The 25,358-nt window shown below is 48.4% G+C and overlaps 1 protein-coding gene across 50 annotated transcripts in view; it reads left to right on the forward strand.

Moving 5' to 3' along the window:
- CACNA1D (calcium voltage-gated channel subunit alpha1 D) overlaps positions 1–25,358 on the forward strand; it is a 330,381-nt gene that overhangs the window by 205,565 nt on the left and 99,458 nt on the right. For all 50 annotated transcript variants that reach the window (XR_014823264.1, XR_014823263.1, XR_014823262.1 and 47 more), the window contains one exon: positions 14,129–14,298. Coding sequence is in view for 44 of the 50 variants with exons in the window: in XM_084988621.1 (XP_084844747.1) it covers positions 14,129–14,298 (170 nt within the window). In the remaining 6 variants the exon portion in view is untranslated. The remainder of the gene's footprint in view (positions 1–14,128; positions 14,299–25,358) is intronic.

Here is a 25,358-nt window from a genome sequence, read left to right on the forward strand (position 1 = left end):
AGTATTTTTCAGCACAGGTGTGTGAGGAATCTCCCCAAAGCTGGGGAAAGAGGAGTTCCGATGGTGGTGCAGCAGAAACGAATCTGACTAGGAACCATGAGGCTGCGGTTCGATCTCTGGCCTCGCTCAGTGGGTTAAGGATCCTGTGTTGCTGTGAGCTGTGCTGTAGGTCGCAGACACGGCTTGGATCTGGTGTTGCTGTGGCTGTGGTGTAGGCCATTGGCTACAGCTCTGAATCAGTCCCTAGCCTGGGAATTTCCATATGCCACAGGTACGGCCCTAAAAAACAAAACAAAACGAAAGCTGGGGAAAGAATGTTTGAATGGATTAACAAGGATGGTGTTCTGTGCTCACATAGGGCCAGGACTATTGCTTACGCCCACCAGCAAGACTGGAAAAACTCATAATTCACAGGACTTTGGTTAGAGCAATCCGAAAGGATTTGCCTCAGTAGTGATGAATTAATTAGCCCTGGACTCAGTAGTGCTCCAGACTGATGAACAAATCATTAAAGCAAGACCTGAAAAGATCAAGCAGTTTGATCCAAGTTACCTAACTATATTCCAGAACAAAGCACTGGAATATTTGTAGGAATGTAAAAATATCTGGCATCCAGCAATGTAAAACTTAAACTATCTATCATTTTATCATAGGTCATTAGGCAAAGGAAAAAAAAGCTCTAGACATGGTCGCATGCAAAGAATCAAATAAACAGGACCCATAGTGAGAAGATTTAATCCATCAATTGAAACAAACCCAGAACTCAGTCAGATGTTAGAATTAGCACACAAGGACATAGAAAGAGTTGTTATAACTATATTCTGTATATTCACAATGTTAAGCAGAGACACAGAAGATGAAAAAAAAAAAACCCTAAAAAAAATCAAGATCCTAGGAATAAATCTAATGAAAAATGTACAAGATAAAAAAAAATGTACAAGATCTTTTCTACACAGAACTTTGCTGAAGGAGCATAAAGAAGACCTAGAAAAATGAAAGGATTGGAAACTCAGTTTATTAGGGTATCAGAAGGCAGATAGTAAGAAAAGGTACTTTTCTTTGTAAGGAGAAGAAAGAAAGAAGTGGGGGGTAGATAGCAGTTTGGTTTGGTAGCAGGAAGCTGGGAATATTTCTGCCTGATTCCTCATTTCTCTGAAGCGGGAGACAGGGTTCAGTGCCGACGGGAGGTGGGCAGGTGGCAAGGCCATGTCTAAAGAGGGTGGGGAAGGCTCAAGACAGTCTTTGCAGGGAGCTGGGGAGTAAGTGGACCAGAGAACTGAGGTAGGTGGTGGGTAGCACTGAGGTCCTCCTTGAAGCTGACAGTGATGCATCCACGTTGATGTCCATCTGTCCCATTGTATGACTCTCTGTAGCCCATTTGACTGGTCTTAGCCAGGTTGGAAGAGAGTAGTTGAGCTCATCTGGGGCAAGAGTTTTGCTCTCTCTGCATGCTAAAAGGATGGAGAGAGTTTAGGCTATCAGCAAAAACATCAGAGAATGAAATACTGATGGATCATGAGATCTAAGGAAGCTTAGGAGGGAAGGGAAGGCCCAACAGACTGAGAGAAATTGGGGGAGGTCAGTGGACTGGACATTCCAAAGGGGTTGGTATTGTTTAGATAGAAGTAGTGAAACAAGTCACCTGGACTGAGAGGTGGCTGTGGTCCGAGAGCAGAAAGCATGACCTGATTAGGGGTGGTAAAATTTGGAGTTTGACAGTAATGGAGATTAATAAGTCAAGGGATTGAAAAGTCAGGGGTTGGCAAGGTCAACCAAGGGCTACTGGAGTCCCCAGGAAGATTGCGGCATTTGGGATGAGGAGGAAGCTAGGAGCCCTAGACTTCAGTTCAGGGGGTTAGTAGTAAGGCAACAGAGGAAGGTCACATAGCCCCCTGGCACCATCCTCACAGGAACAGAGGTTTTTGTTTGATTTTTATAGCAGGTTGATGGAGGATTGGTCTAGATGTGAAAAGGAACAGACAAGCAAGAAGACTGTCCATTCTATCTTGAGAACCGAGGTAGGTGGGGTCTGGAAGGACAGGAAGAGAAGCAAAACAGTAAGCTCGACCGTGACCTAGGTTTCCATCATAGCAGGGGGAAGGAGCGCCCTTTTGAAAGGGTTGAGGGGACAGGAGAACACCCCCTCTGGGGCAGCAGTTCTGGAGGGCACAGAGAAAGGTGGAAGGGTGAAAGGAGGCTGAGTCAGGGCTGGGGAAGACAAGGCGTTGGGTGATGGGGATTGGGCCTTGGATGTGTGTCTTGCACTTTGGGCAGTGACTAATGACATCAGTGAGGAGAGAAGAGGCTTAATGGGGGTGAGGTCTTCTGATGGGTCAGGGTCCTCAGCTAGTGAAGACCCTGGCTCACTTGGTCTGGGGCCATGTCGTCCAGCCCCTGTGGTCTGGTCTCAACTGGCCTGAGATGTGCCAGAGGCTTCACTCTCTGCAGAGACAGCCTGGACATGGCAATAATGCCAGAGGGAGTGGATGACCCAGCCGAGGGCCATGGCGGTGCTGTGGCTGGGAGCTCTGGGTGCTGCCCAGCCTGCAGGGGCTCCTTTGGTCCAGAGGATCCCTAGTTACTATAGTTAATAGTTTCCACATATCATAGTAGGAAGAGCACAAGTTCAGAGGTCAGAGTCTTGGCTCTTGTCCTATCACCATACCTCCAAGAGATAGGACTTTCCTCAGTACACTTGGCTTCTCCAAGTCAAGGTTTTCTCATTCCTTAAGTCAATGGCCCCATTTACCATGTCATTTTTCTTTTTATATATATATATATGTATGTGTGTGTGTATCTTTTTTTTTTTTTTTTAGGGCCACATCTGCAGCATACGAAAGTTCCCAGGCTAGGGGTCTGATTGGAACTACGGCTGCTGGCCTTCGTCATGGTCACAGCAATGCCAGATCTGAGCCACATCTGCGACCTACACCACAGCTCACCGAAACGCTGGATCCTTAACCCACTGAGCGAGGCCAGGGATCAAACCCACAACCTCATGGTTCCTAGTCAGATTCGTTTCCACTGTGGCACAACGGGAACTCCCCATGTCGTTTTTCTTTGCAGAGCCATCCTGAGAACCAAGGAGAGAAAGGGATGGGAAGGGACCTTACAAACTGTAACGACCTTTATAAATGTGAGGTGTGCTCAGCACTTGCTGGCTTGTCGCCTTCTCCTAGGAGGCTATTCCTGCAAGTTTGAAAAGCCTCCTTATTTGCAGCCTGAACATTCCCTTGCCTGCTCTTATCTCCAGGGCCCCTCATCTTTCCAGGACCTGGAGTGGCACTCGAAGCCCTAACCTAATTTCTCTAAGTCTGATTGTCATAAGAGTTTGTTTTGGATTCAGGGATAAAGTATTAATCCACACAGAACTAGATCATTCCCCTGAAATTCTGCCTTAAAATACATCGTGGCTTAAATCATCTGCTGGAGCCTCCAAGCCTTTGGGGCTTTTCAGCTTCTGAGTCTGAGAGGCTTTCATTTGCATCTGAAGGATTCTAATTCTAATCCACTGGGGGTCGGCCTTCACCTGCCCAGAGGTGTGCTGTTTCCAGAGGCCCCACTGTCCTTGAATCATGTGCTGTTACTTACAAACAGGCTTACAGGGACATGTCAATGAACTCCAGGGCCCTCCTTGTGTTGATACCAACAACTGTACCTTCTCACCTCTGGTTCTCCATCAAGTTTACTTTAGCAGCATCTGTGTTGGGCAGTGGCCGCAGGAGAGCAGTGGAGGGCTGGCAGATCAGAGAGGGCTCTTTTGAGGAAGCCAACTCAGGTTGGGTGTGGAAGGAAGGATGTTTGCAAGGATGTCAAGAAAGGAGGATGCTGCCCAGATCCTGGAAGTGGTGAGGGGAACAGGGCCTGCTGTGGCAGGTGCGGCAAGAGCCAGCGAGTTGGCCATTGGGAGCCGCCAGGTGCTCTGTGCTGGCTGGGAGCAGTGGAGCAGAAGAATGGATGTGTAGCTGGGAATGCCAGTGAAGGAGGCAGGCTTCTGTTAGTTCAAGGGAGCTGTTGAGCTGTTCAAACAGTAAGGTGGCAGCGAACGACTGGGCCTGGAAGGTGCCTCTCCAGGTGGAAGAGTGAGGGGACCCCTGGGGCTGGGGGCTGTGGTGGTGGGTGGGTGTGAGGAGATGGGAGTCCGTGAGGAATGGGTAGTTGTGGGCCAGTGTCTCTCAGATGAGGAGAAATCTTTGCATTGGTCACCTCAGAGGTATGGATTGCGTGAGAGAATTTTTCTTTATAGTTGTTGTTCATATAGCAGCTAAAATATAAGTCTGGTGTTGGGCTAGGTGAAATATGAAATGTGGTTTATTTCATTCAATCTTCTCAACTACTTGAGTGAAGGCGTTTTTGCCTCAGTTTTACAAACGAGGAAACAAAGCTTGAAGAAGTTTCGTTTTTCTCAAGATCACATGGCTTGTAAAGAAGGAATTCTGAGTAAGCTAGGGATGAAATCTAGATGGACTTGCTCCAGAGCCCAAGCTGCTTACCTGTTAGTTGGAAGCTCTTTCTGTGCGTGGTGAGGGGGCTCCCCGTGGGGTCCCATCTAGCAGCCAAGGTCTGTGCTGATACGTCCTGAGCTCTTCCATTCTTCACACTCTGTCTATTTCTTTTCCCAAAATTAATTTTCCAAAGTAAAGGGGAATCATGAAATACGGAGACATCAGAGAAATTGGTTTCTTTTTCTTCTTAAATCAGCTGGTGGGAGTTCCTGCTGTGGTGCAACAGGATTGGCAGCTTCTCTTCAGTGCTGTAGGTTTGATCCCCGGCACAGTGGGTTAAGGATCTGGCATTGCCACAGCTGCAGCGTAGGTCATGACTGCAGCTCAGATCTGATCCCTGGCCAGGGACTCCATATGCTGTGGGGCAGCCAAAACCCAAAAACTGCTTGTGAACAAGTCCAAATCTAGCTCAAGAGGTCCTTTGGGACCATGTTCTGGGGAGTGGGGATCTCTCTGAGTCCTGGAGTCTCCCCTGTTATAGAATGCTGTTCTCTTGTTCTCACCTAAATCTGATGGTTCAGAGAAGGCGCTTCACCTACCCTGCCCTTCAAGAAAGAGTCCCTGGGAGGGAGAGACCTCATCTCTCCAAGTGCTTCTCTCTGGGTGGCCTGCCTCTGATGTCACCAGAGTGGGACTTTGGCTGGAATTCCTAAGGGGATTGCTTTGAGGCCATCCCAACTGGTGGGCTCAGTTCACGTGTCTCACCTGTAGTCAGACACTGCCCCCACCCCAAAGTTCCAGCTGCCCTTCGAGCAGGCAGTGCAGCCCTCTGTCCATCTCAGGCTCTCTGACTGCGTGCTTAGCAGCAAACTGCCCTGCATGAGCAGCACAGGCCTGGGGCTTGCTGATCCCTTCCCTGATGTTAATTTTTTTTTTTTTTAAAGAGAAATTTATTTTTCATTTTTTATTTTATTTTATTTTTTTTATCTTTTGCCATTTGTTGGGCCGCTCCTGCGGCATATGGAGGTTCCCAGGCTAGGGGTCTAATTGGAGCTGTGACACCAGCCTATGCCAGAGCCACAGCAACAGGGGATCCGAGCCGCATCTGCGACCTACACCACAGCTCACGGCAACGCCGGATCGTTAACCCACTGAGCAAGGGCAGGGATCGAACCCGCAACCTCATGGTTCCTAGTCGGATTCGTTAACCACTGCGCCATGATGGGAACTCCCCCTGATGTTAATTTTGAGTGGTTCTGCCACTCTCCCAAGTCGGACTTGAGGTACACATTTTCCTTATTTTTCTTCGAAAGCTGAAATCTGACAAGTCTAGTGAGGTGTGACTCAGGTGACTTCTTAAGGAGTGGTATTGGAAGCTGTCATAACATGATGTGATGAGGCTGGCATGGCTCGTTTAATTGATACATTTCACGCGGAGAAGGTGATGTCAGGCAAGAGGCCTGTGTTTTTGAAGAACACTTCATAAAATACGTTTTTCAGAAAACAGATGGAAACAAAAAGTCTGTAACTTTCAGCATGTAGCCTGCCTGGAGTCTTATCATTTGGGGAAATGTCTTTGGTAGTCATGGAAACTAACTCTTCAAGGAAAGAACAGCTCTTCTATCCTCAGACAAGGAGATATGGAAAAAGGAAAGTGTATTTCATTCTAAGATAGTTTATTTCTGTGAATTACTTCCTAGACTTGTGCAAGACTCTAGCTGGCTTAGTTTTTTCATAGTTTTTTTGTTTTTTTTTTTTGTTTTTTTTTTTTGCTTATGACAATGATGGGTGCAGTTTTAGGTGATAGAAAAGTTACATGGGCATTTTTGGTCAAGACTTCTACACAGCGTCCACAATCCATATCTTTGATAGGGTCATCATTAATATAAGACCTAAACCTGTAAAGCTGTCTATTAAATTCAGCCAGTTCTTATTGAGCAACTACTAATGGCTAGGATTTGTGATAAGGATCTAATATAAAAAGATAAGACAGACACAGACCCTCCATCACATAGTTTACAGTCTGGTGTATAAAAGAGAATATTAAATAACAAACTGCAGGGCAAATTGGATGAATGTTTTTAGAGGCTGACCCAGCTGAGGGGGTTGGTTTCTGGTAGAGCAGTGAGTTGAGCCTCTCTTAGGGAACAGCTCACAGTGGCCTGCAGCTGAAAGAGGTGCCTGTACCTTGGAGAACATGGGGAGACTTCAGGATGGCTGGAGCACAGGGTTCAAGCCAGGGAGTGTTCAGAAAGGACCGGGAGAGAGAAAAGACGGAACAGATCATGCATTTGTTCCCTCTGTCCCTACTTCCCCTTCCTCTTGAACAGCATAAGCACCCCCAGGTACTCTGTCCCTGAGGGTTCGTGTGTTCATGCCACCCCGCTGCTGTTTGCAGCAGGTAACTCACCCTAGGCATTAAAAGCTAGGAAGCACCCACTCTGAAAATGGTTTATCTTCCCAAAATACAAAAGCTCTTTTCTAGATAAAGCATCTTCACAGATGTTTATGACAGTAAAAGCAAGAACAGGAAAAGGGGAGGATTTCTTTGAGAACATCTCTTAATATTCCCAACTTTCACAAAGTAGAAAAAATAGCAGGCACAGGATTCCTTTATGCAAAGATTCCCCATGTGGTTTCTTGCTGGAATGAGCTCCCAAAGAAGAATCATAATGTAGCTGGATGAGAGGAAGTGTGATTGTTAAACATTTTTCTTGACATGCTTCTTTGTGCACAAGGATCCCCCATTTCCTCTTGTCCATTTTGCCAGCTGGTGGTTCTCCTCCATTTCTTGGTGGCCAGTGCCTATCTGATGTCGATGACTGCTGTCACCAGAGCAATCTTGCCCTCCATGGGTGTTACGTACAAGGAGCACATCTTACTGATGAGGTGCTGCAATCTGAAACCCTCCGCCCCATTCTAGCCTCTTTATTTCATGCTGACAGAACACGTATGGCTAGTCCTGCCTTCTTGTGGTGGAGGGAAAACTGGAACAAAGTCAATGATTTTGATGAACTTTGAACTAAACCACTGCCAATAATTTTTTTTAAAAGTGTGTTTGAAGCATCACACATTATTGTTGATTTTTTTTTTTTTTTTTTGTCTTTTTGCCATTTTTAGGACTGCTCCCGTGGCATATGGAGGTTCCCAGGCTAGGGGTCGAATCGGAGCTGTAGTCGCCGGCCTACGCCAGAGCCACAGCAACGCGGGATCCGAGCCGCGTCTGCGACCTACATCACAGCTCACAGCAACGCCGGATTGTTAACCCACTGAGCAAGGGCAGGGATCAAACCCGCAACCTCATGGTTCCTAGTCGGATTCGCTAACCACTGCGCCACGACGGGAACTCCTTGTTGATTTTTTTAAAAACAAAATACAGTTTCTTCAAACAAAAAATGAACCTGTATATGCTTTCTAAAAAAAATTAAATTTAAACAAAGGTATTTTTTGAACCAAACTACTCTTTCTGTTTTATTTTCTTTATGTCTATGTAGGGGAAGTAACTTAAGTCTAAAGAAGACTGGCCTCTGTTGATAAAAATCAGTGTGTTACTAGTTCACTTCTCCCTACACTTCACCTTTTTGTAAATGCTGCTTTCTAGGGGGTTGTTTTTGATGTATTTCTGAGTCGCCTGTTCTATAGAAACCCGAGTCCTAGTGACACCATTGGCCTGGCTCACTGGAGGTTTTTATGCTTGTTTTCTCTGTATGTGTGAATTTCAAAGCATTTAGCTTGTCTAAATTTTATTTGTGTGGGTTTGGTTAAAACAAATAGTATTATAACCCAAGATGAAACTCTATCTCTAAATCAACGTGATTGCCAGTGGCCCATTTATTTTATGGGGCATTTGAGAAATAACAAATTCTGGAGCAGACTATGTGTCATCCTTCTGTGCTTGTGGCAGTTGTGTTTGACCTGCGCTGCAGTTGCCATGCGATGACTTGCTCCAGGCTAAGTGCTCTCTGTCCAGCAGAGTTGACCCAGCCAGGGCTCCCCAAGCTTGGCATGTAGGGCCTGTAAATCCTGGGCAATGTCAGGGTTTGGGGAGCTCTCTGCAGAGCTGGCAGGAGGGTGGGGGGCATGTGCCCAGCTCCTGGGGGTGCTCTGCAGGAGCTTTGGAGAGGAGGCTGGGGGGTCCCAGGCAGGGAGTCTTCCTGGAGCGGTGCTCCCTGAGGAGTGAGGCTCAGCACTTGGGGAAATGAGCAGAAAGGGTGTTGTTACCTTTCTCTAAGCCTGTGTTGGGCTCTGGAAGAAAACAAGGGTAAATGGTGCTTTCTGTCCTGCTGCCCTGCCCCAGTTCCTGGTCCTGATCTGTAAACGTCCAGCATCTCCTGATCCAGGAGGCAGAGGGATTGGGAATCCCGTGGAAAGATCCCTGGGTCCAGAGCCTGGTTCAGAGCCTGATTGTCCTGTTTACCTGGCATGTGACATGGGACCAGTAATGTCACCTTGTTGGACTTCACTTTTGGCCTTTGTGGGATGGGGCTGAAGATCCTGGTCCTGCCTGTCCCTCGCAGAGGTAGAGGTACCTTTGGGCAGTGAATGTAAAGACACCCTGAGGACTCTGAGGACACTCTGCCACTGCAGAAGAGGTTCTCTCTGTACTGCTGAGAAGAAGGCTGTGACCTAATGGGCTGTCCTGTGGGAAACCACATCAGCCCCTGGCCATGCAGGTGCAGACCACCTGGAGCTGGTGTGGTGCCTGGCTGGAACCCAGGGCAGCATGATCAAGGGTGGGGGACTGCTGGAGGTAACAGGGGCTCAGTGCACCTGTCAAAGAGCTTCTGCTTGTCCTCTTTGTCTCTTGCCATCTGAAGGTCTTTGCCAGAACCTGTGTGAGTACCATGGGGTAGGAGTATGGGGGGTTGGGTGTCAGGGGTCAGGGGTACTGCCCTGTTGCTCTGCAGTCAGAACTCCTCCTCCCATTTCTTCCAAACATTCTCAACCCCTCTGGTTCTTGACTGCCAGGCCTAAGATAGGGTATCAGGCAGGCTAGGGGTGGAGACTGATGGTATCCATGGGCTCAGAAGCCCTCGTTTCAGGCTTGTGGACCATCACAGGAACCATGGACTCTGTCCTGGTGCATTCTGACTTCTTAAGGAGCAGGGCTTGTTCTAGTGAGTGTGGTGTGTTTTTCTGTACCTAGTCTCCTGCATGCCTGCTTGAAGTGGGGTGCTCCATTGGGGAGACAGATACATGGAAAGAAAATCATAAGAAATGAACAGCATTGTCCATTCCTGCAAGGAGCCTATAGTCTACCTGGTAAGCAGAAATGAATGTGAAACAACATTAAATTTGCATTTGATCAGTTTGGTTACAGTTTCCAAACACTTCCACAAATTTTTTTATGTGAAAGTAATTTCAATCATACAGAAAAGTTGCAAGAATAAGAGTAGCTTAGTGAGCAATCCATATATCCTTTACTCCAATTCATTTATTATTAACAATCTGTTAATATATTATCTTTTTGCTTTTTAATTTATCTACAGGGTGTGTGGACTGATTATTCTTGATATTTAAAAATTCCTGACTGTTTTTAGTTATTTGGGGGCTGAAATTACCCCAGATGTGGCCAGTGAAAGGTGCTTCCACCATAGTTTTTTTTTTTTTTTTTTTTGGTTGGTTGGTGTTTTTAAGTTTTTTTTTGTTTGTTTGTTTGTTTCTTTTACAGCATTTTCTTACTTTCCTAGTTCTGTATTTAGCCTTCTTGGACCCTGGAGTCAGCCATTTATCCAAAAACTACCGGTCCTTTTAATGGGAAGTGGTATTAGAGACGGATCTGGGTGCCAGGTATGCACATATCTATGGGAGATGGTGGTGCCTCTGTTTCCAGGTCTTGGCAACCGAGCTGGGAGGTGTGTGCATTTACACACACATACCTACCTGTATGCATGTAGTCATAGGCAGACAGCTTCAGAAAGCATGAGTTCACATCAGTATCCTGGCTGCAGTCCATCCCCAGGGAGTTCTTCCTCGTCATTCTGCTTTCACCCCCGCCTTCCATAGGGAGAACCTCGACTCCCAACAGCATCGATTTATTAACTCATTCGTGAAATCCTGCAACACTTCTAAAATAGTTGCAGGATGGTTTCATCCATATCACTGCAAAAACCTGAACTGACTGACAAGAGTTAAGCGTATTTGTCTGTGGTTCCACCTTCTCACTAGCCCTGCGCTGACTGAGAGGATGCAGTCAGATGTTCATCTTTCCTTGAATTAGTTTTGTTTTGTTTTGTTTTTCCTTCAAGGTGGTTATGATATTCATTTGAAGTACAATCAGATACATTTGTTTCAGTTCACTTCCACTGTAGAGCTATTTTCCCTTCATCCTGTCTGTTGATTTAATTAAAATGTAACATATAAGACATTAACATGAGTCTAAAAGTCAAAATTATACAAAAAAGGTATACTTAGTGTCACTCCTACTTTATCCCCTCTGCTCCCTTTTCCCCCACTTAGTTTGTGCTTTATCCTTTAGATACATCCTACAATAATATTCATGTTTCCCTACTTCCTCTTCTTTTGTATCCAGAGAGTAGCACAATATATGTGCTTTTTTGCACAAGCACTTTGTAAAGCCTCTTTTGTTTTTTTCTTCTGATCTGGACCAAGTAGGCTTCTGTCACTGTGAGCTGTCAGATTTCTAGTCACTTGTGAAAGTCTGATGTTTTCGACCAATAGCTTTATTACATTAACTTTTATAATACTATTATTTAATCCCTTTAGTAGTAGGCTTCTAGAATGACAAATTCTTACGCAAAATGGAAAAGCTATTTTTTTTTCCATTGTCCAACTGAGGTTGATAAAGACTCTGTGGTCTCAGGTGAGATTTTCTGGAGTGCAAGATTTGTTGTGACAGGGATGAGTTATTTTCCACTCAGCAGATAGCACTTCAGGATTGATAGGGCAATTGCTGGCTTATCGAGGTCACTCTGAGCCCTAGGATCCCGTGTGTCCTTTTGTGCTTCCCTCAGTTCTGCTGGCGTCATGCGGCTTAGAGCCCATTCAGAGTGATTTGCAATTTTTCTCCTTTTGGTACTTGAGAAATCTCCTCCATCTGCCTTGTATTATTCCAAGATTCAATAACTAAATGTTATACATTTGAACATCACATTGGTGCTGTGCTTTGTGATTTTTCACAATACCGTCTTGTATGTCTCACTGAATCCCTATGAGACAGGAAAACAGGTAGCACGTCTGTTTTGCGGGCAAAGAAACTGAAGCTCAGAAAAGGAAAGTGACAGAGAGGGGAGTAGAATCCAGGTCTTAGGACTTAGAGCCCAGTGTGGTCTGAGAGGACCTGTGGGACGGCTCAGTTTGTCACACAGAGGCCACCTCCCTGCCGCTTTCTCCTCCACCCTGCCTCAGAGCGACAGGAGCTTATGCCTTGTAAATCTCAATTCTGTCCAAATCAGTAAATATTACATGCCTGCTAAGTATTAGGCCATTTAGAACTGTTAAAAATCAGTTCGGAGCATTTATACAAATAGTTTTGTTATATGAACAATTACCATAGTGATTACTATTTAAAATAAATGGGCTCCAAGCCAGGACTTGGCTGTGTTTTATTATTCTCAGAAATTTTAGACATAACAATGGATTTTATCTCTGCATACTTAGCTGCGGCCAGACAATCAAGAATGGGCAACCATGAGGCAGCTTGTTAGAGAGGGGGTTTTGTGTATTTCTAATGTAAAAAAAAAGTTATGAAATATGATATTAAAGCAAAATCCATGTGAAACTTAACGGTAACTGTTTTGCTATCTTAGTAATTATTTTTTCAAGAACTCAGATTGGATATGTAGAAATATAAGAATACTCTTATTCTCAAAATAAGACTACTCTTTCTATATGTAACCATGTGAATTGAGTACCCAAAGTTCAGGATCAAAACATGCCAAAAGATTTGTACTGGGATACTTGTGGTAAACAGAAAAATTGAAGGGCCACAGATTTGGCCTTTCCAAATGTATTTAAGAAAACAGATTCCATGATGCATTTTCATGTTAACACCTGATACTCCAGGGCCTCTACTTGTTCAAAGATGAGATTCTGCTTTGGGTGTGACATTTTCAAAGTTCAGTCATTTGCTGAACTGCCCCAGACTGAGTAAGCATGGCTGGTTCCTCAGGAAGCCAAGGCTGAGAAGCCCTGTATCACTCTTGGAGTGGTTCACAGACGTGGCAAGATGCTGCCTTCCCAGGCCTTTATTTTTTGAGGTGGGAAGGTGTTCTCTGCAGGAGGAGAGGACCTAGGCAGGGTGTGTAGAAAGCACCTCTGGGCCCTGAGCAGCTTCAGCTCACCCCCTGGGGACCCCTGGAGTCCAGCCCAGGCTGGCCCAGGCCCTGCTCCCTCCTCATTTCATGGAGGGTGAAGGTGGGGCGGACCAGCCCTAACAGAGCCAAGGCCAGCTCCCCATGCACCCAAAAAGAGGGTGATTTAGGGGTGGCGAGGGTGGTACCTTGGCAAGAATTCCAGGTTTCTTATTTGAAGTACCTGTGTCACTGCGTGTTGGAGTATCTGTTCAGACCCTTGAACAGAGTAGAGAGAGGGCCGGGAGAGAGAGAGGAGAGCCTGGCTGTTCAGGTAAGCAGATCGCCTCCCCTTCATCGTCTGGGTTGGCTTAATGAGGTCCCTGAAAGGGAGACATGCTGGCTTTGGATCCACAAGGAAGGCAGATGGAGCATCCGTCAGAATCTAGGGGTCTGTGTGCAGAAGCTGCCCTGCCTGTAATCTCCTCTGCTTTCTTAGCAGCTTTTTAATCATACTTACTAAATATGTAACACGCGTAACTTGGCTCCTCTAACACTTGGCGGTTGGAAATGCAGGTGGTTTCTCACACATGAAAATTGGGTAATCACTCACCTGACTTGCCGACTTGCCTGAGCACATGTCGGGTCCCGTATGTGCACAGAGGTAGAGGCTTGCAGACGAGAAAGGTAAACACCGAGCCATTGGAAACATTCATGCATCTGCCAGAGCCTTTCTAGGGCAGGTGTTGCCATAAATGGGCAACAGATCACACTGCCTTTTCACCTCCCATAGGCAGGACTTTGGGGAAAAGATCATGGCAAGAAGCGAGGGTTATGAAAGGTACTAGTGCTTTGCCAGTGGTCTGTTTCCTCTCTGGGGAGAAGGAACAGGGTGTGAGCTGGGTCTGCTCAGACCCAGTCCACTGCTCTGGTCGGAACCTGCAGGTGGTGGGGAGTCCGCTCTCCGGGCTCCGGGTTTGGACAAAGGGGTCAGTGCACAGTAGGAACATTTTACTTAAGAGTATGAAAGAAGCCCTCTTTGACCAGAGCTCAAAGTGTGGGTCCTTTGTCTCCGAAGCGTGTTGCTACCTCTGGCGGGGGGGGGGGGGGGCACCTCTGAGCCCAGGCTCTGGTCAGGGGTTGAGGCCTGCTGTGGCAGCACATAGTATTGGGGCCAGGGCTCCTTGGAAGCACAGAGCTCCGGAAGAGAGCTCATTTTCTGAGAGACAGTGCATGTGCATTGGTGTGGTCTTGCTTGGGAAGGCACTGTCCTGTGTCCTGTTCATGTGTGTGGCCCCTGTTGCTGTGCTCGTGTGGCTGTACTGGGTGCTGTGTGTCCTGCCGCAGGACTGTTGTGCGGCCGGGCAGATGGCTTGTGGTGGGGTCCCCAGGGATGTCCTGACATGTGCCTTTTCTCTTGGCCTCCCTCAGAGAATTTTCCAAGGAAAGAGAGAAGGCTAAAGCACGGGGAGACTTCCAGAAGCTCCGGGAGAAGCAGCAACTGGAAGAGGATCTAAAGGGCTACTTGGATTGGATCACCCAAGCAGAAGACATTGATCCTGAGAATGAAGAAGAAGGAGGAGAGGAAAGCAAACGGAATAGTAGGTGGCGCCCCTTCTGTTCCGTGTGCCCTTCAGATGCCTGCCCGCCCTGCGGGTGTCCCTCCCCTCTGACCCGCTCTGAGAGCCAGTCCTCCTCCCAGCCATCTGGTTCCTCTGCCTGCACATCAGAGAGAACAGTGCATTGACACCGATCCTGGATGTCCGCTGGGATGTGGGTTTTAGATGCATTTCTCCTTTATGGTCGGGGATCGTCAGCCAGACATGCGTTTTGCTCCAGGGATTAAGTCCCTTCTGTGCAGACATGGGCACAGCAAGATGCATATTCACCTTGCACCAGAGGAGACAAAGCTGTGGTTCCTTTGCTTAAGAGTGCACAGTGTTGTTGGAAGGGAACTAGAGAGGCAGGACCCCATCCATCTTTCTGCTACTTGGAGTGCCTTGCCCTGCACTAGCCATGGCACACCAAATGTTTAGCCTGTTGGGGACCAGGAAGACACCAGATCACCATTCAGGGCAGTGTTAGGGGACATGTGAGTCAGTGGGGCTGCTCCAGAGCCCAGCTAGTAGCTGCTACCCCACACTGGGACACCGGGCCCCGTAGAGTCCTTCTTCAGCAGGAACACTCAAGCTTGGACCACCCCAGGGATTAATTACTGTTGCCCACCAACGCACCTCTTTTACTATATGCTTTTGATGCTCTTACTCTTCCTGAGGCCATCAGCACCTCGGGTAAAAGTGGAAGTCGAGGTTCAGCAGTGGAGTTGACTAAGATCATTGTGCTGGGTTTCAAATCTAGACCAGCTGATAGGAAAGACTGAGGGCGCTTGTCCACTGAGCGGTCTGGGAAACCTAATGGGCCCCACCCATGGGAGAGGGCTGAGAAGGCTTTCTGGGCAGAGGCCCTCAGATGTCATGTAATCAGCCTTCACTCAGCAGGCTGGGTGCAGGATGCTGGGGGGACCCCTGAGACAGGGAGGATGTGGTTTGCCCCTTCTGGGGAGAGCCAGCTTGGGTACAGATGCATGCAGCACCAGGAGACAGTGGTGCAGGTCACGGGAGGAGCCAGGCAGTGTTCCCAGGGCTGAGGGCTGGCTACTGGGGTCTCAGAGAGAGCTGTGGGGCCTTGGAGGGCCTTGAAGGGTGGATGGATCTGAGATATGTCAGGAGAAACATCCTGAGTCAAGGCAGTAGTGTGAGGAGGATGGAGAGGTAGGCAGCGAAGGCTCCGGGAGGACACAATGGGCTGGTCTTTGGCTGGAGCCCAGAGCAGGTGAGGGTCACAGTGGAAGGAAGTAAGGAGGGTGGCGAATGGAAGCCGAGGCTGAGACCCATGGTGGAGGGGATTCTTGACCAGATGGCCCTCATGTTTCTCTGAGTCTGTGCTTCCGTGGAGAGTGTTCCTCTCATCAGGGCTGCACACTTGACTCAGTCCTGGGTGCTGATGGGAGGGAGGGGCATTGCTTGCAGGTCACCTCCCACCTGTCCCTGGCCTCCACACCCTGCTTTCCAGGCTGCCTCGAGGAGACTGGGGGTCACCCCCTGAGAGTGAGGAAACCCAGAAGTCTATAGTCTAGGCTGTCGAATGTGAGTTGAGAGCCTCCAAGTGGACGTCCATTTGAGTTCCTCACCCCACAACATGTCCTCTCTGTGATGAGCTGTAAGGATTGTCTGCAGGTCTTTGGCACAGGGGACCTTGAGCTGGAATCCTGTGGCCTTCACAGAACTTCCGCCCCTGCAGCATGGCCAGCAACAAGCCTATAGCTCGGGGTTGCCTACCCTGCTCTTGTCCTCTTGCTTCCCAAGCTGGAGGCTTGACACTGACCCACAGAGCCCCCTGCCCCGAGATCCTAGGGCCAGTATGTCACCTGTTATGTGTGAAGTATCAAAGTCTTGTCCCTTTTTCCAAGCAGCGCACCTTGCTTTGCCAGCATAGTTGTGTCCTTTGGGGGTTGAGAGGGCCCTCTTGCGGGTGGATGTCCTTCTGTCTCCTTATTGCTCCACCTCTAGAAACAGGCAGGGGTCTCCCTTAGTTGTGGCAGCCTCACTTGTGTTGGTGGTTTTTATGGCCTGTGATCTGAGGAGTAGGGATTTTTGTTGGACTTGAGCTGGGGGTCCTGAGGGTCCACTCTTGGGTCTTAGCCCATCTCCTGTGTCCTGACACTGCCTGCAAGGAACGTCGATGTGTGAGGGCAAAATCAGTGCCTCTGGGGTTCCCATTGTGGCTCATTGAGTTAAGGACCTGATGTTGTCTCTTTGCGAATGTGGATTTGATCCCTGGCCTTGCTCAATGGGTTAAGGATCTGGCACTGCTGCTGAGCCATGACTGAGCTCAATCCAGTGTTACCATGACTGTGGTGTAGGCCAGCAGCTGCTGCAGCTCCGATTCCACCTCCAGCCCAGGAACTTGCATGCTGCAGGTGCGGCTGTAAAGAAAGGAAAAAAATCAGTGCCTCTGCCTTTGGAGACCTTCCATTGGAGAGAGGTGGGGAAGCGGTGCCTGAGTGGGAGGCAGAGCAGAGATGCTGGCACTTCGACCAAGGGAGCCCAGCAGAGTGCAGGGCTGTGGGGGGTGCAGGAATGCCCCATGGCAGAGACTGTGTACCCCTTTATTTTGAGGGATGAGCAGCCTTTGGCTGTGGAAGATTAGGGAGGCATGCTTTTCAGGCTGCGGAAATGGTGTAAATGAGGTACAAAGGTTACATACATTCAAAACCCTTAAGTGCATCACTTAGTAATGTCATCAAGGAAGGAAATAAATCCCCCTTAAAAGCTGGAGAGCTTCAGAATTCATGGTATACCTGGGGCTCCCAATGCCATAAAGCTGTGGTCCTCCTCACCAGCTAGCAGTGGCCGACTTGCACATGCCAGGTCTGATCTCTGTCACTTGCTGGCAGGCAGTGACGTGTGGGCATCGCCAGGGCTGGTGCCCTCCCTGGGTACGTAAGACCCATGCTACACCTTATACCGGCCCCGCCCTACGGTCTTTCAGGGGCAGGGGGGAAGGGGTGGGGCGCTCCCTGGGGCTCCTGGGTCCACGCTGCCTGGAGATGGCGACGATCCTTCTCAGTTGGGTCCTAGGTGCATTGAGACAGTTTCCTCCCAAACATGGAGGAATTAAGTGTGAGAGGAAGCCTCCCTGATGGAAGGCCTCAGCCTGGACAAAGGGGAATACTGCAGCCAGTAACAACCACAGTTGCCATAGGCCCACAGAGGGCACGGGCTGGGCTAGAGGCTTGTGGATGAGCTTCTTTGGAGTTGGCTGCAATTGAGTTTGGGGACTTGGAATTTGGACTGGAGTGTTAGGCTCATTACCCATCTCTGAGCCCCAGTTTCCTTGCCTGCAGGAAGGAGAGAAATATATTTGCCCACAGGGATGTCATGAGGAGTAAATATTTGATAACTAGCGAGACTGATCACAGCTGTCAGAGTACTTGGTGCCACTGTGGTCATCAAGTTCCAGGAAAATTTGACGTAAGCAGAATTCTGTTTGGTGATTCTATCAGACCTCTACCCAGTCTCAGGGTGAGGACCCCTTCTGGGGCCATGTCCCTCTACTTTCCTGTTCCAGAACTATAAGGTTCTCAAGTGTTGATAGAAAACAAACCTTTCGACTCAGTCACTTTTGAGATACGCGTAACATGGCTTTCTGGCCTTTGAAGTCCATTTTTCGTTTGTTGATACTTCCCGTCAGAGAGCAGATGTCAAATCAAGCACTCAGAGATGGCACTCACCTTATCTTTTCTCTCTGATCTGCTAAATGTTACTGTCTGCATCTCTGGTACCCAACTCTGACTGTACATGGCAGTCACCTGGGCAATGAGACTGCATCCTGGCACCATGCCCCACCCCCGCACTGATACATCTGACCGTGGTGGGACTCAGGCCTGGCTCCCTGGAGTTTCCAGTATGAAACCAGGTTTGGGAACCCCTGAATGCCAGCACACTGAACAACCCACTTGAAAGAAGACAAAAGGAGAAGCAGTTGGACTCCTACCTTGAGGGCTGTCTGGTAGCTACGATGACAGGTAGCTCTTGCTTTGTGCATCCATGGACCATTTACAATGTCGGTTCCTTAAATTTGCTGTGAGAAAGCTGGTGTTACACACTTAATTGAATGGACAAGGTTCCCTTGGAAGTTAGTTCCTGAGCGTTTGGTAAATTTTCAAGGATAATTTATTTAACTTTTTGCTGAGCTTCAAGTTTCTTAAGAAACTCTGCCAAATCTCAAAGTGATTTTTGAGACGTATGCAGCTGCTTCTGAGTTAACAATGGAGTTTTGCTAGGGCCATTAAAATCTGAAAGCCTAAAATTCTATTTTAAACTCTTCTCATTGTCAGTGATTACTCTTTTATTTAAAAAAATAGCATTAAAAATAATGAAATCCTTTTAAAGGAAGCTCATTCTAAAATTCTGGCCAGAAAAGCAAAGCATTTGACTCTGGGAACTATGAATGATCAATAAGAATCCCTGTTAGTGGGGATATCTGATGCCTAAACAGAGGGAGGGGACAGCTGGAACCCAAAGTCTGACATGAGGACAGCCTCTGTCTTCTCATTATCAGATCAGCAGTCCTAGAGGCAGTGAGCCCTGTCCCTGTCCGCCTCCCACTGGGACTCTGCGCCCCCCCCGCCCCCACCGCAAGGCTCAGTATACACAGTTGTCACAGCTGTCACTTCCCTTCTCCATGTGCCACATTGATGCCTTTTAGTGCAGTGTTTCGTTTGGGGTAGGCAGAAACCCAGAGATGGCATAGCTGTTGGCCAGCACAAAGAATGGAAATTGGTTGGTCCTATTTTAAAAGGTTGTTCCTTCAAATTTCGATTTATAAAACTGCTCCCATCATGATTAAACCACCTCAGGGTACAAGTTCAAAATGGAAAACGTTCAATTAAATGCTGTCAAGCAAACAGCGCAGTTAGAGCTGCATATGGTAAACATGAATCCAGGACAACTACCCTCTCTTGAGAGGGCGTAGTGCTGGAGTTACAGGAGGCACCCTCTCCCCTGGGTGATACTGGGAGCTGTCGTTTGCCCTGGGTGGGCCTCACAAGAGCCGGTGAGAGATGGACTTGGGGGTGGTTGCCCCACCATGATGAGGAGAAGCAGGAATTCCAGTCAGGTTTGTGGAGTCCTGAGTCAGGGTTGTGTTTTTATTGTATTTTATTTATTTCTTATTTTAGTTCCTTCTGGGCCTGGGCTCAAACCCAAGCCACAGCGGTGACAATGGTGGATCCTTAACTCACTGAGCCACCAGGGAACTCCAGTGTTTGTTTTTAATGTGTTTTCATTACATAAGTAATATTTGCCTGCTATAAGGAATGCATATAATATCAAAGTATTTAATGTAAGAACATTCTCTCATCCTTCTCCTTAGAGGGAACCAGGCTTGGCATTTGGGGGCCTATTCTTTCTGGCTTCATCTGTGCTGATAGGCACCCCCTCCTTAAACTGCCCAGCACAGATGGTCCTGAAACTTGTCTTTTTCACTGGATCATGTGCCATAGACGACTTTCTGTGTTTTTTCAACAATGTCCTGGGTATTTTCAATCAATGGCCAACTTAAAGCTGCTGTAGTGGACTCTGTAGTCTATAGAGCATGCGGACTCTATAGCAGTTGTCAGAGTTGCAGTTTAATGCATTTTTGTGTGGTTGTCCTGTTGCTGTCTTTCTCTGCCATGGGACTGTGAGCTCCATGGGGGCAGGAATAGGATCTGTTTCTGTTTTCAGGGGGTGGCTGGTACCTAGCATGCTCTTTATTCCATGTACAGGGGCCCAGTAATCCCTTGTTGAGGGAAGGAACACCAAATAACGTTGCATGTTTATCAAGAGCTTCCTGTGTGTCCGACACTGTTCTAAGGGTTCTAGGTACATGAGTGTGTATTCCTCACATGACCCTGAGGCAAGAACTTGGCAGAGGAGGAAAACAAAGCACAGAGAGATTAAGTAGCCTCTCAATGCCGCGTGCCTGTGAAGGGGCAAAGCTGGGAATGCAACCCAGCTTTTGCCTCTGTCTGTATGTTCCTACCACAAACCCCCCAAATGCAGCACCTGTGTGTCTACCTGTGTTTGTGGTCCTGTGGGAGTGATTATCGAATGATGGCTGGAAAGGGCTGGACTGGGTCCAAGAGGAGGAGTTTGGCAAAGTTTTAGAAAAGTGAGAGTTGTACCAAGTGGCCCCAGTTCCCAGGCCCCCCAACTGTGCACATGTGCCCTTTGCCCACCTGGCATTCCTCCTGCTGCCCCCACACTGCCCGGGCGGGGCATGTGGCCTCTACTCCAAATATTAGCCAGCCTGGAGTGGACATCATATCACAGAGCTAGAAGGAGCTGGAGACCCTACAATCATTTCTTGTGACCCAGTGGCCATAGGGAAGTTGTCCTGGTTGACCACCTCGCCAGTGCTTGTATCACCGTATTTAAGGTTCACCTCTCATGACAACCCTCTAAAGAGGAGCTCAGATGGTTATTAACATCTTATAAATGAAGAAACTAAGGCTCAACACCTTTGGGTAACCTGTCATCCAACCAGGAAGTGGCAGGGCTGGGACTGGACCTGGTCTGTCCTAATCCAGAGCCTGCCACTTTAACCCTGAGGGTCCAGCCGGTAGCGGTGCTAGGTGGGACACCTGCTGAAGCGTCCTCTCCCTCCTGCCCCTCCTAGAGGGGAAGCCAAACCTTGAAACCTTTGTCTAGAGTGGGTTAGTTGGTTTATTTGTAAAAACAAGCATTGTGTAGACTAGCTACAGAGAGTGCACGTCTCCTCTCCTGGCCAGATCCTGAACTGTAGATGTCGCCATGGTGGGAGGAGGACAGTTTGGGGGCTTGCGTAGTAGAGCCTGGGATGCGGCCACCTCTCGCATCTGCAGGCCTGTTTGCATTGCTCTTGCTGCCCTCTACCGAAGCATGATGAAATTGCCTGTGTTCCACCCGAAGGGGTCACAGTGGCCGACTTGCTCAAAGAGGATAAGAAGAAAAGGAGGTTTTGCTGCTTTCGCCAACGCAGGGCTAAAGATCACGGTAAACGGCTGAGATTGAACTTGCCTTTGGGAGACTCTTCTCCCCAGCCCCCTGACGCCTCTTCCTTACACATGGGCATGGTGTAAGGTGCATGTGCTGTGTGTTGTGTCTGTTAGATGCCTTTGTGTTCATTTGATTTCTCTGAGACTTGGTCGTGTTATTTTCCCCTTGTCTTTTCCCCAAATGTGTGTCTTAGTCAAGACACTGTGAGTTTTTGTTTTTTTTTTTTTCTTTTTTGACCTGTACCTTTGAAAGAAGCAGCTGAACCAACTCTGAAAAGTTCTTTAGTTCAGCCTGAAGATTCTTAGGCTGGAAGACAGACTTTTTTAAACACTTTCCCCCAAGTGATGCTTTTTAACCTAAACTGTTTGGAAATTCCAGTGTTATTTGATTGATTTTTCTTTTCCAGGTTGCATGTTTCAAAAGGCCTCTGGGTTTTCCAGTCTCTGGCTGGTTTGCCTGGGACCAGGCTAAAGCTCATAGTGCTCATTTCAAGAATGAAGTTAAAAATAGATTTCCAGGAGGCTAGAATTGGGGGCACGCATCTTTACAAGTGGGAATGGGGGAAGGGTTTCTGTGACAAACAGTTACGTTTCAGTCTGTGCTCTAAGATAGTGCTTTACTATAGCTTAGCCTCAGGACCATCCCCAATGGTCAGTTATGCAAACAACTGGTGTTCTGGCCAAGCCACCCATGTGGTCCCCCAGCAGCGCAGAGTATTGCCTGTGCAGACCTGGTTATTGCCACTGACGCTGGCTCTGGCAGAGAGGTCTGTGTGAGAAGATTCCGGCTCGGGTGCAAAGCCAGCTGCTGGAGAAACAGGGGGGACATGTTGCCCTGTTTTCTCAGGAGTGCTCTCAGCCATTCGTGGGAATGCTGAGGACAGAGGTGATGGGAACTGAACTTGAGTGAGGCCTGGATGGGCTGAATGAAGGTTGAATCAGAGTCCTCCTCTCATCAGAAGGCCTGAAAACAGAAAGGGGCAGAGAGCGTCCGATATGAGCTCATTGTCACCCTGAGAGCATACGGGGGTCCCAGAGGAGGAACTTGCCTGAGGGTGGAGCAATTCTGGGGGCAGAGACAGAGCTGCCTGAGCAGCTTAAGTGCTTGCAGGTATTTGTGAAGAAGAGGCTGGACTTGATGCAGCTCCCAAAAGCCTCTTTAGGGAAAATGGGCTTTGGCTAAGGAAGAAATACTGTGAAATATGTTTTCAGAGATGGACTTAGCCCTTCAGCTCTGGGTGGGTCACTGTGAGCACATGAGGGGCTCCTGTCCCAGGGGAGCAGAGGATCCCCCACCCTGCTTGGCATGTAGGTGCCCATCCTCCTCAGTGGGGGCTTGGACCTTGTGGCTTTTCAAGGAGTCTTAAGGCTTCAGGCCATCCTTGAGATCTGCAGGAAGAGGAAGCAGCCTAACATTTTCAGAAAGCTTTCTATATTTTTTTGTGGGGGAAGGTCTTTAATGACTGAGATACCCAGGGACCCTAAAGAAGCCTCCTGCCATTTGATGCTAGTGGGGTGGGGGCCCTTGTGGGGGTGCTGTGCTCCCCATGTCCCTGGTCATACGGAAATCCTTATTGTCAGGGCATGATTCCTTTAGACACAGAGACCTTGGTCTGGCCTTGACCCACATTCTCCAGCAAGAGTCTGGCTTCTTTACAGCAATGAAAGTCTGTTACCCTGTGATGGCTGAGCGTGTCACCACTCGCAAGCACAGGCAGATTCCTCCAGGGGATATCATGGCACTGTTCATGCTTGTCATGAAAATAAGACAAAAACACAAGATCTTGGCTTCGGAGCTCCTGTCCCTAGGAAGGTAGCCATGAACCTGCCACTGCTCAGTTATCTAACCCCCCCCCCCCCCCGCCTTGGAAAGGAAAGAGTGAGCAGCTTTAGGCTGCTGGGGCCTGGAGGGAAGTGTGGAAAGAGACCCCTAAGTGTGCAAGAAGGCCTGTCCTGTGGAGAACAGTGGAGTGAGGGTCCTGGAGGCCCAGGACCTGGTGTGACCTCCAGGAGGAGGCTGGGGAGCTCCAGGCTCACATGGTGCTGGTCCTGGGGCTCCCAGGGTGGGCAGAGGTCTTTTGGGGGCTGCTCCACTCCCAGGAGTGCTCTGTCTGGAGCTGACTTGGTCCCAGTTCTTAAGGACAGATGGCTGGCCTCCCAGCTACCCTCCTGAGTGGTGAGCTGTGGCTTCACAGCGCTGTTCACGCCCTGTTCTCCTTGCCAAGCTGGGGGGAAATTAAGGGGAAACCCCCTGGGTGCTGGTAGTAAAACAAGACAGCCTGTGGGTGTTTCCTCTTCATGGTAGTTCTATTACGTTAGAGGTAAATACATCTTAGAGATGAAATTGCCCAACAGCTCCTGTGTAGCTTCGAAGACAAAGTCCAGGGAAGAAAGAGGACTTGTCCCGCATCACCAAAGACAGAGACCACGCTTGTCTGACATCTGCCTAGAGTCTGTAAACACTGACAGAAGTTAGTCTGAGATCTTGGCTGTGCATGTTTATGGGGAACCTAATTTGGTGGCTGCCTATTCGGACACCCACACAGACTCATGCGCCGCGTGTGCGCGTGTGCCCATGCACGTATGCTTGCGTGTATTTGTGTGTTAATTTCCCTCTGGATCCAGGCAGATATGGTTGAGAAGTTGTCCTTCAGAGTGAGGGCTGCTAGAGGAATGTTGACACGTTGGCGAACTTGCTGTCAGGCTCGTCTGGGAAGCGGCATTTCCTGTTGATTGGGGGCAGCTTTACCCATGATGGCATCTGGGCCCTAAAAGATCCTAAAGAGAAATGGTATGAGTGGCGGCTGCCCCTCTCATGTACAGTCCAGGGTTAGCTGGGCAGCTGTCTGGCTGGCGTCAATCCCTTGTTGCCAGTAGCATTTGGAGGGCCCTGCTCGTTGTGCCCACGCTCGAAGCCTGACAGTCTGCCCTGGAGCTCTCCCCCAGAGATCCCAGTGCCTGGAATCGATTGCAAAGCATAGGCCCTGAGCTTCCTCAGATTTTCAGCGGGCAGATTGCAAAGCAGGTCACCATCTCAGCACAGGCGACAGGCTTGTCCTAATGCCTGGTTTCAGCCAGAGTCATTGAAAATCATTTTAAAATTTATATCTACAAAAATGAAAACATCCTCAACAAAGCTCTAAAGTTTCCTGAAATGTGTAAGAGACAAGGACTTGTAGCTTCCCTGTGTGCGGGTGGCCCTGGCTCCTTCTGCAGGAGGGGCTGGTGCCTGTAGGTCTGAGGGGGTCTCTGTGCTTTGTCTGTGGTTAGGCCCAGCTGCCTGTCAGTAGTTAGTGCTTAATCCCTGCTGAAGGGGACAGAGTGGTCATCTTGAGTGGGGCAGGCGTGATGCTCTGGTAGCCAGTTAGGGAGAAGGGCTTGTGTTCTGATCATTCATCCATGGTTTACTTACTTGGGTTTTTATAATTCTTTCTGTTTGCATTTTTATGAAGTTCCCGTAGGTTCTGTGACGCCTGAATTTTTTCACTCCCCCCATTTTCTGGGATGATCCCCTGAAAGTGGTCTGGCTTTACTCCAGGCCTCTAGGGGTTAATAAAGGCCCTTAGCACAGCATACCAAGGCTGGCGACTAAGAGTCTTGCTCGGTTTTTGGAAATTTTTGATTTGTGGCGTTTTAAGTATATACCAGTGCACATATGAACATACACCAAAACAAAAACATACCCCAGTATATTTAAGGATGAACCAGAACCCTGGGGGCTGTGTGGTCCCTTGGCGGGGATGCAGGAGAGCTTTCCCCATACAGTGTGAGCTGCATGTCCTGAGGCAAGTGGGTCAGTTCTCTCATCTGTGAAATCAGCATTCATTCATGTCCTCTCAGAAGCCCCTTCTTGTTGTAACAGTCTGTGATGCTCCCGTCTTGATTTGTTAAAACGGGAATGAGATCCTATTGGGGCCAAGTGAAGTGAGACACATGTCCATTTGTGAACATTACAAAAATGAATGCCCGGTGCAAGTGAAGGGTGAAATGTTTAAATGTACAAGCAAGCTCCTTGGTTATGCCCACTGGGTCCGATGTCTTCTGTTCTGGGAAAGGAATCACTGGCCTGTGGCAGGAGGG

Source organism: Sus scrofa, chromosome 13, assembly GCF_054392235.1.
Source record: "Sus scrofa isolate SSC_HxYL_T2T_F1_AM1 chromosome 13, Sscrofa_HxYL_maternal_Yorkshire_Landrace_v2.0, whole genome shotgun sequence".
Classification (NCBI taxonomy): Eukaryota; Metazoa; Chordata; class Mammalia; order Artiodactyla; family Suidae; genus Sus; species Sus scrofa.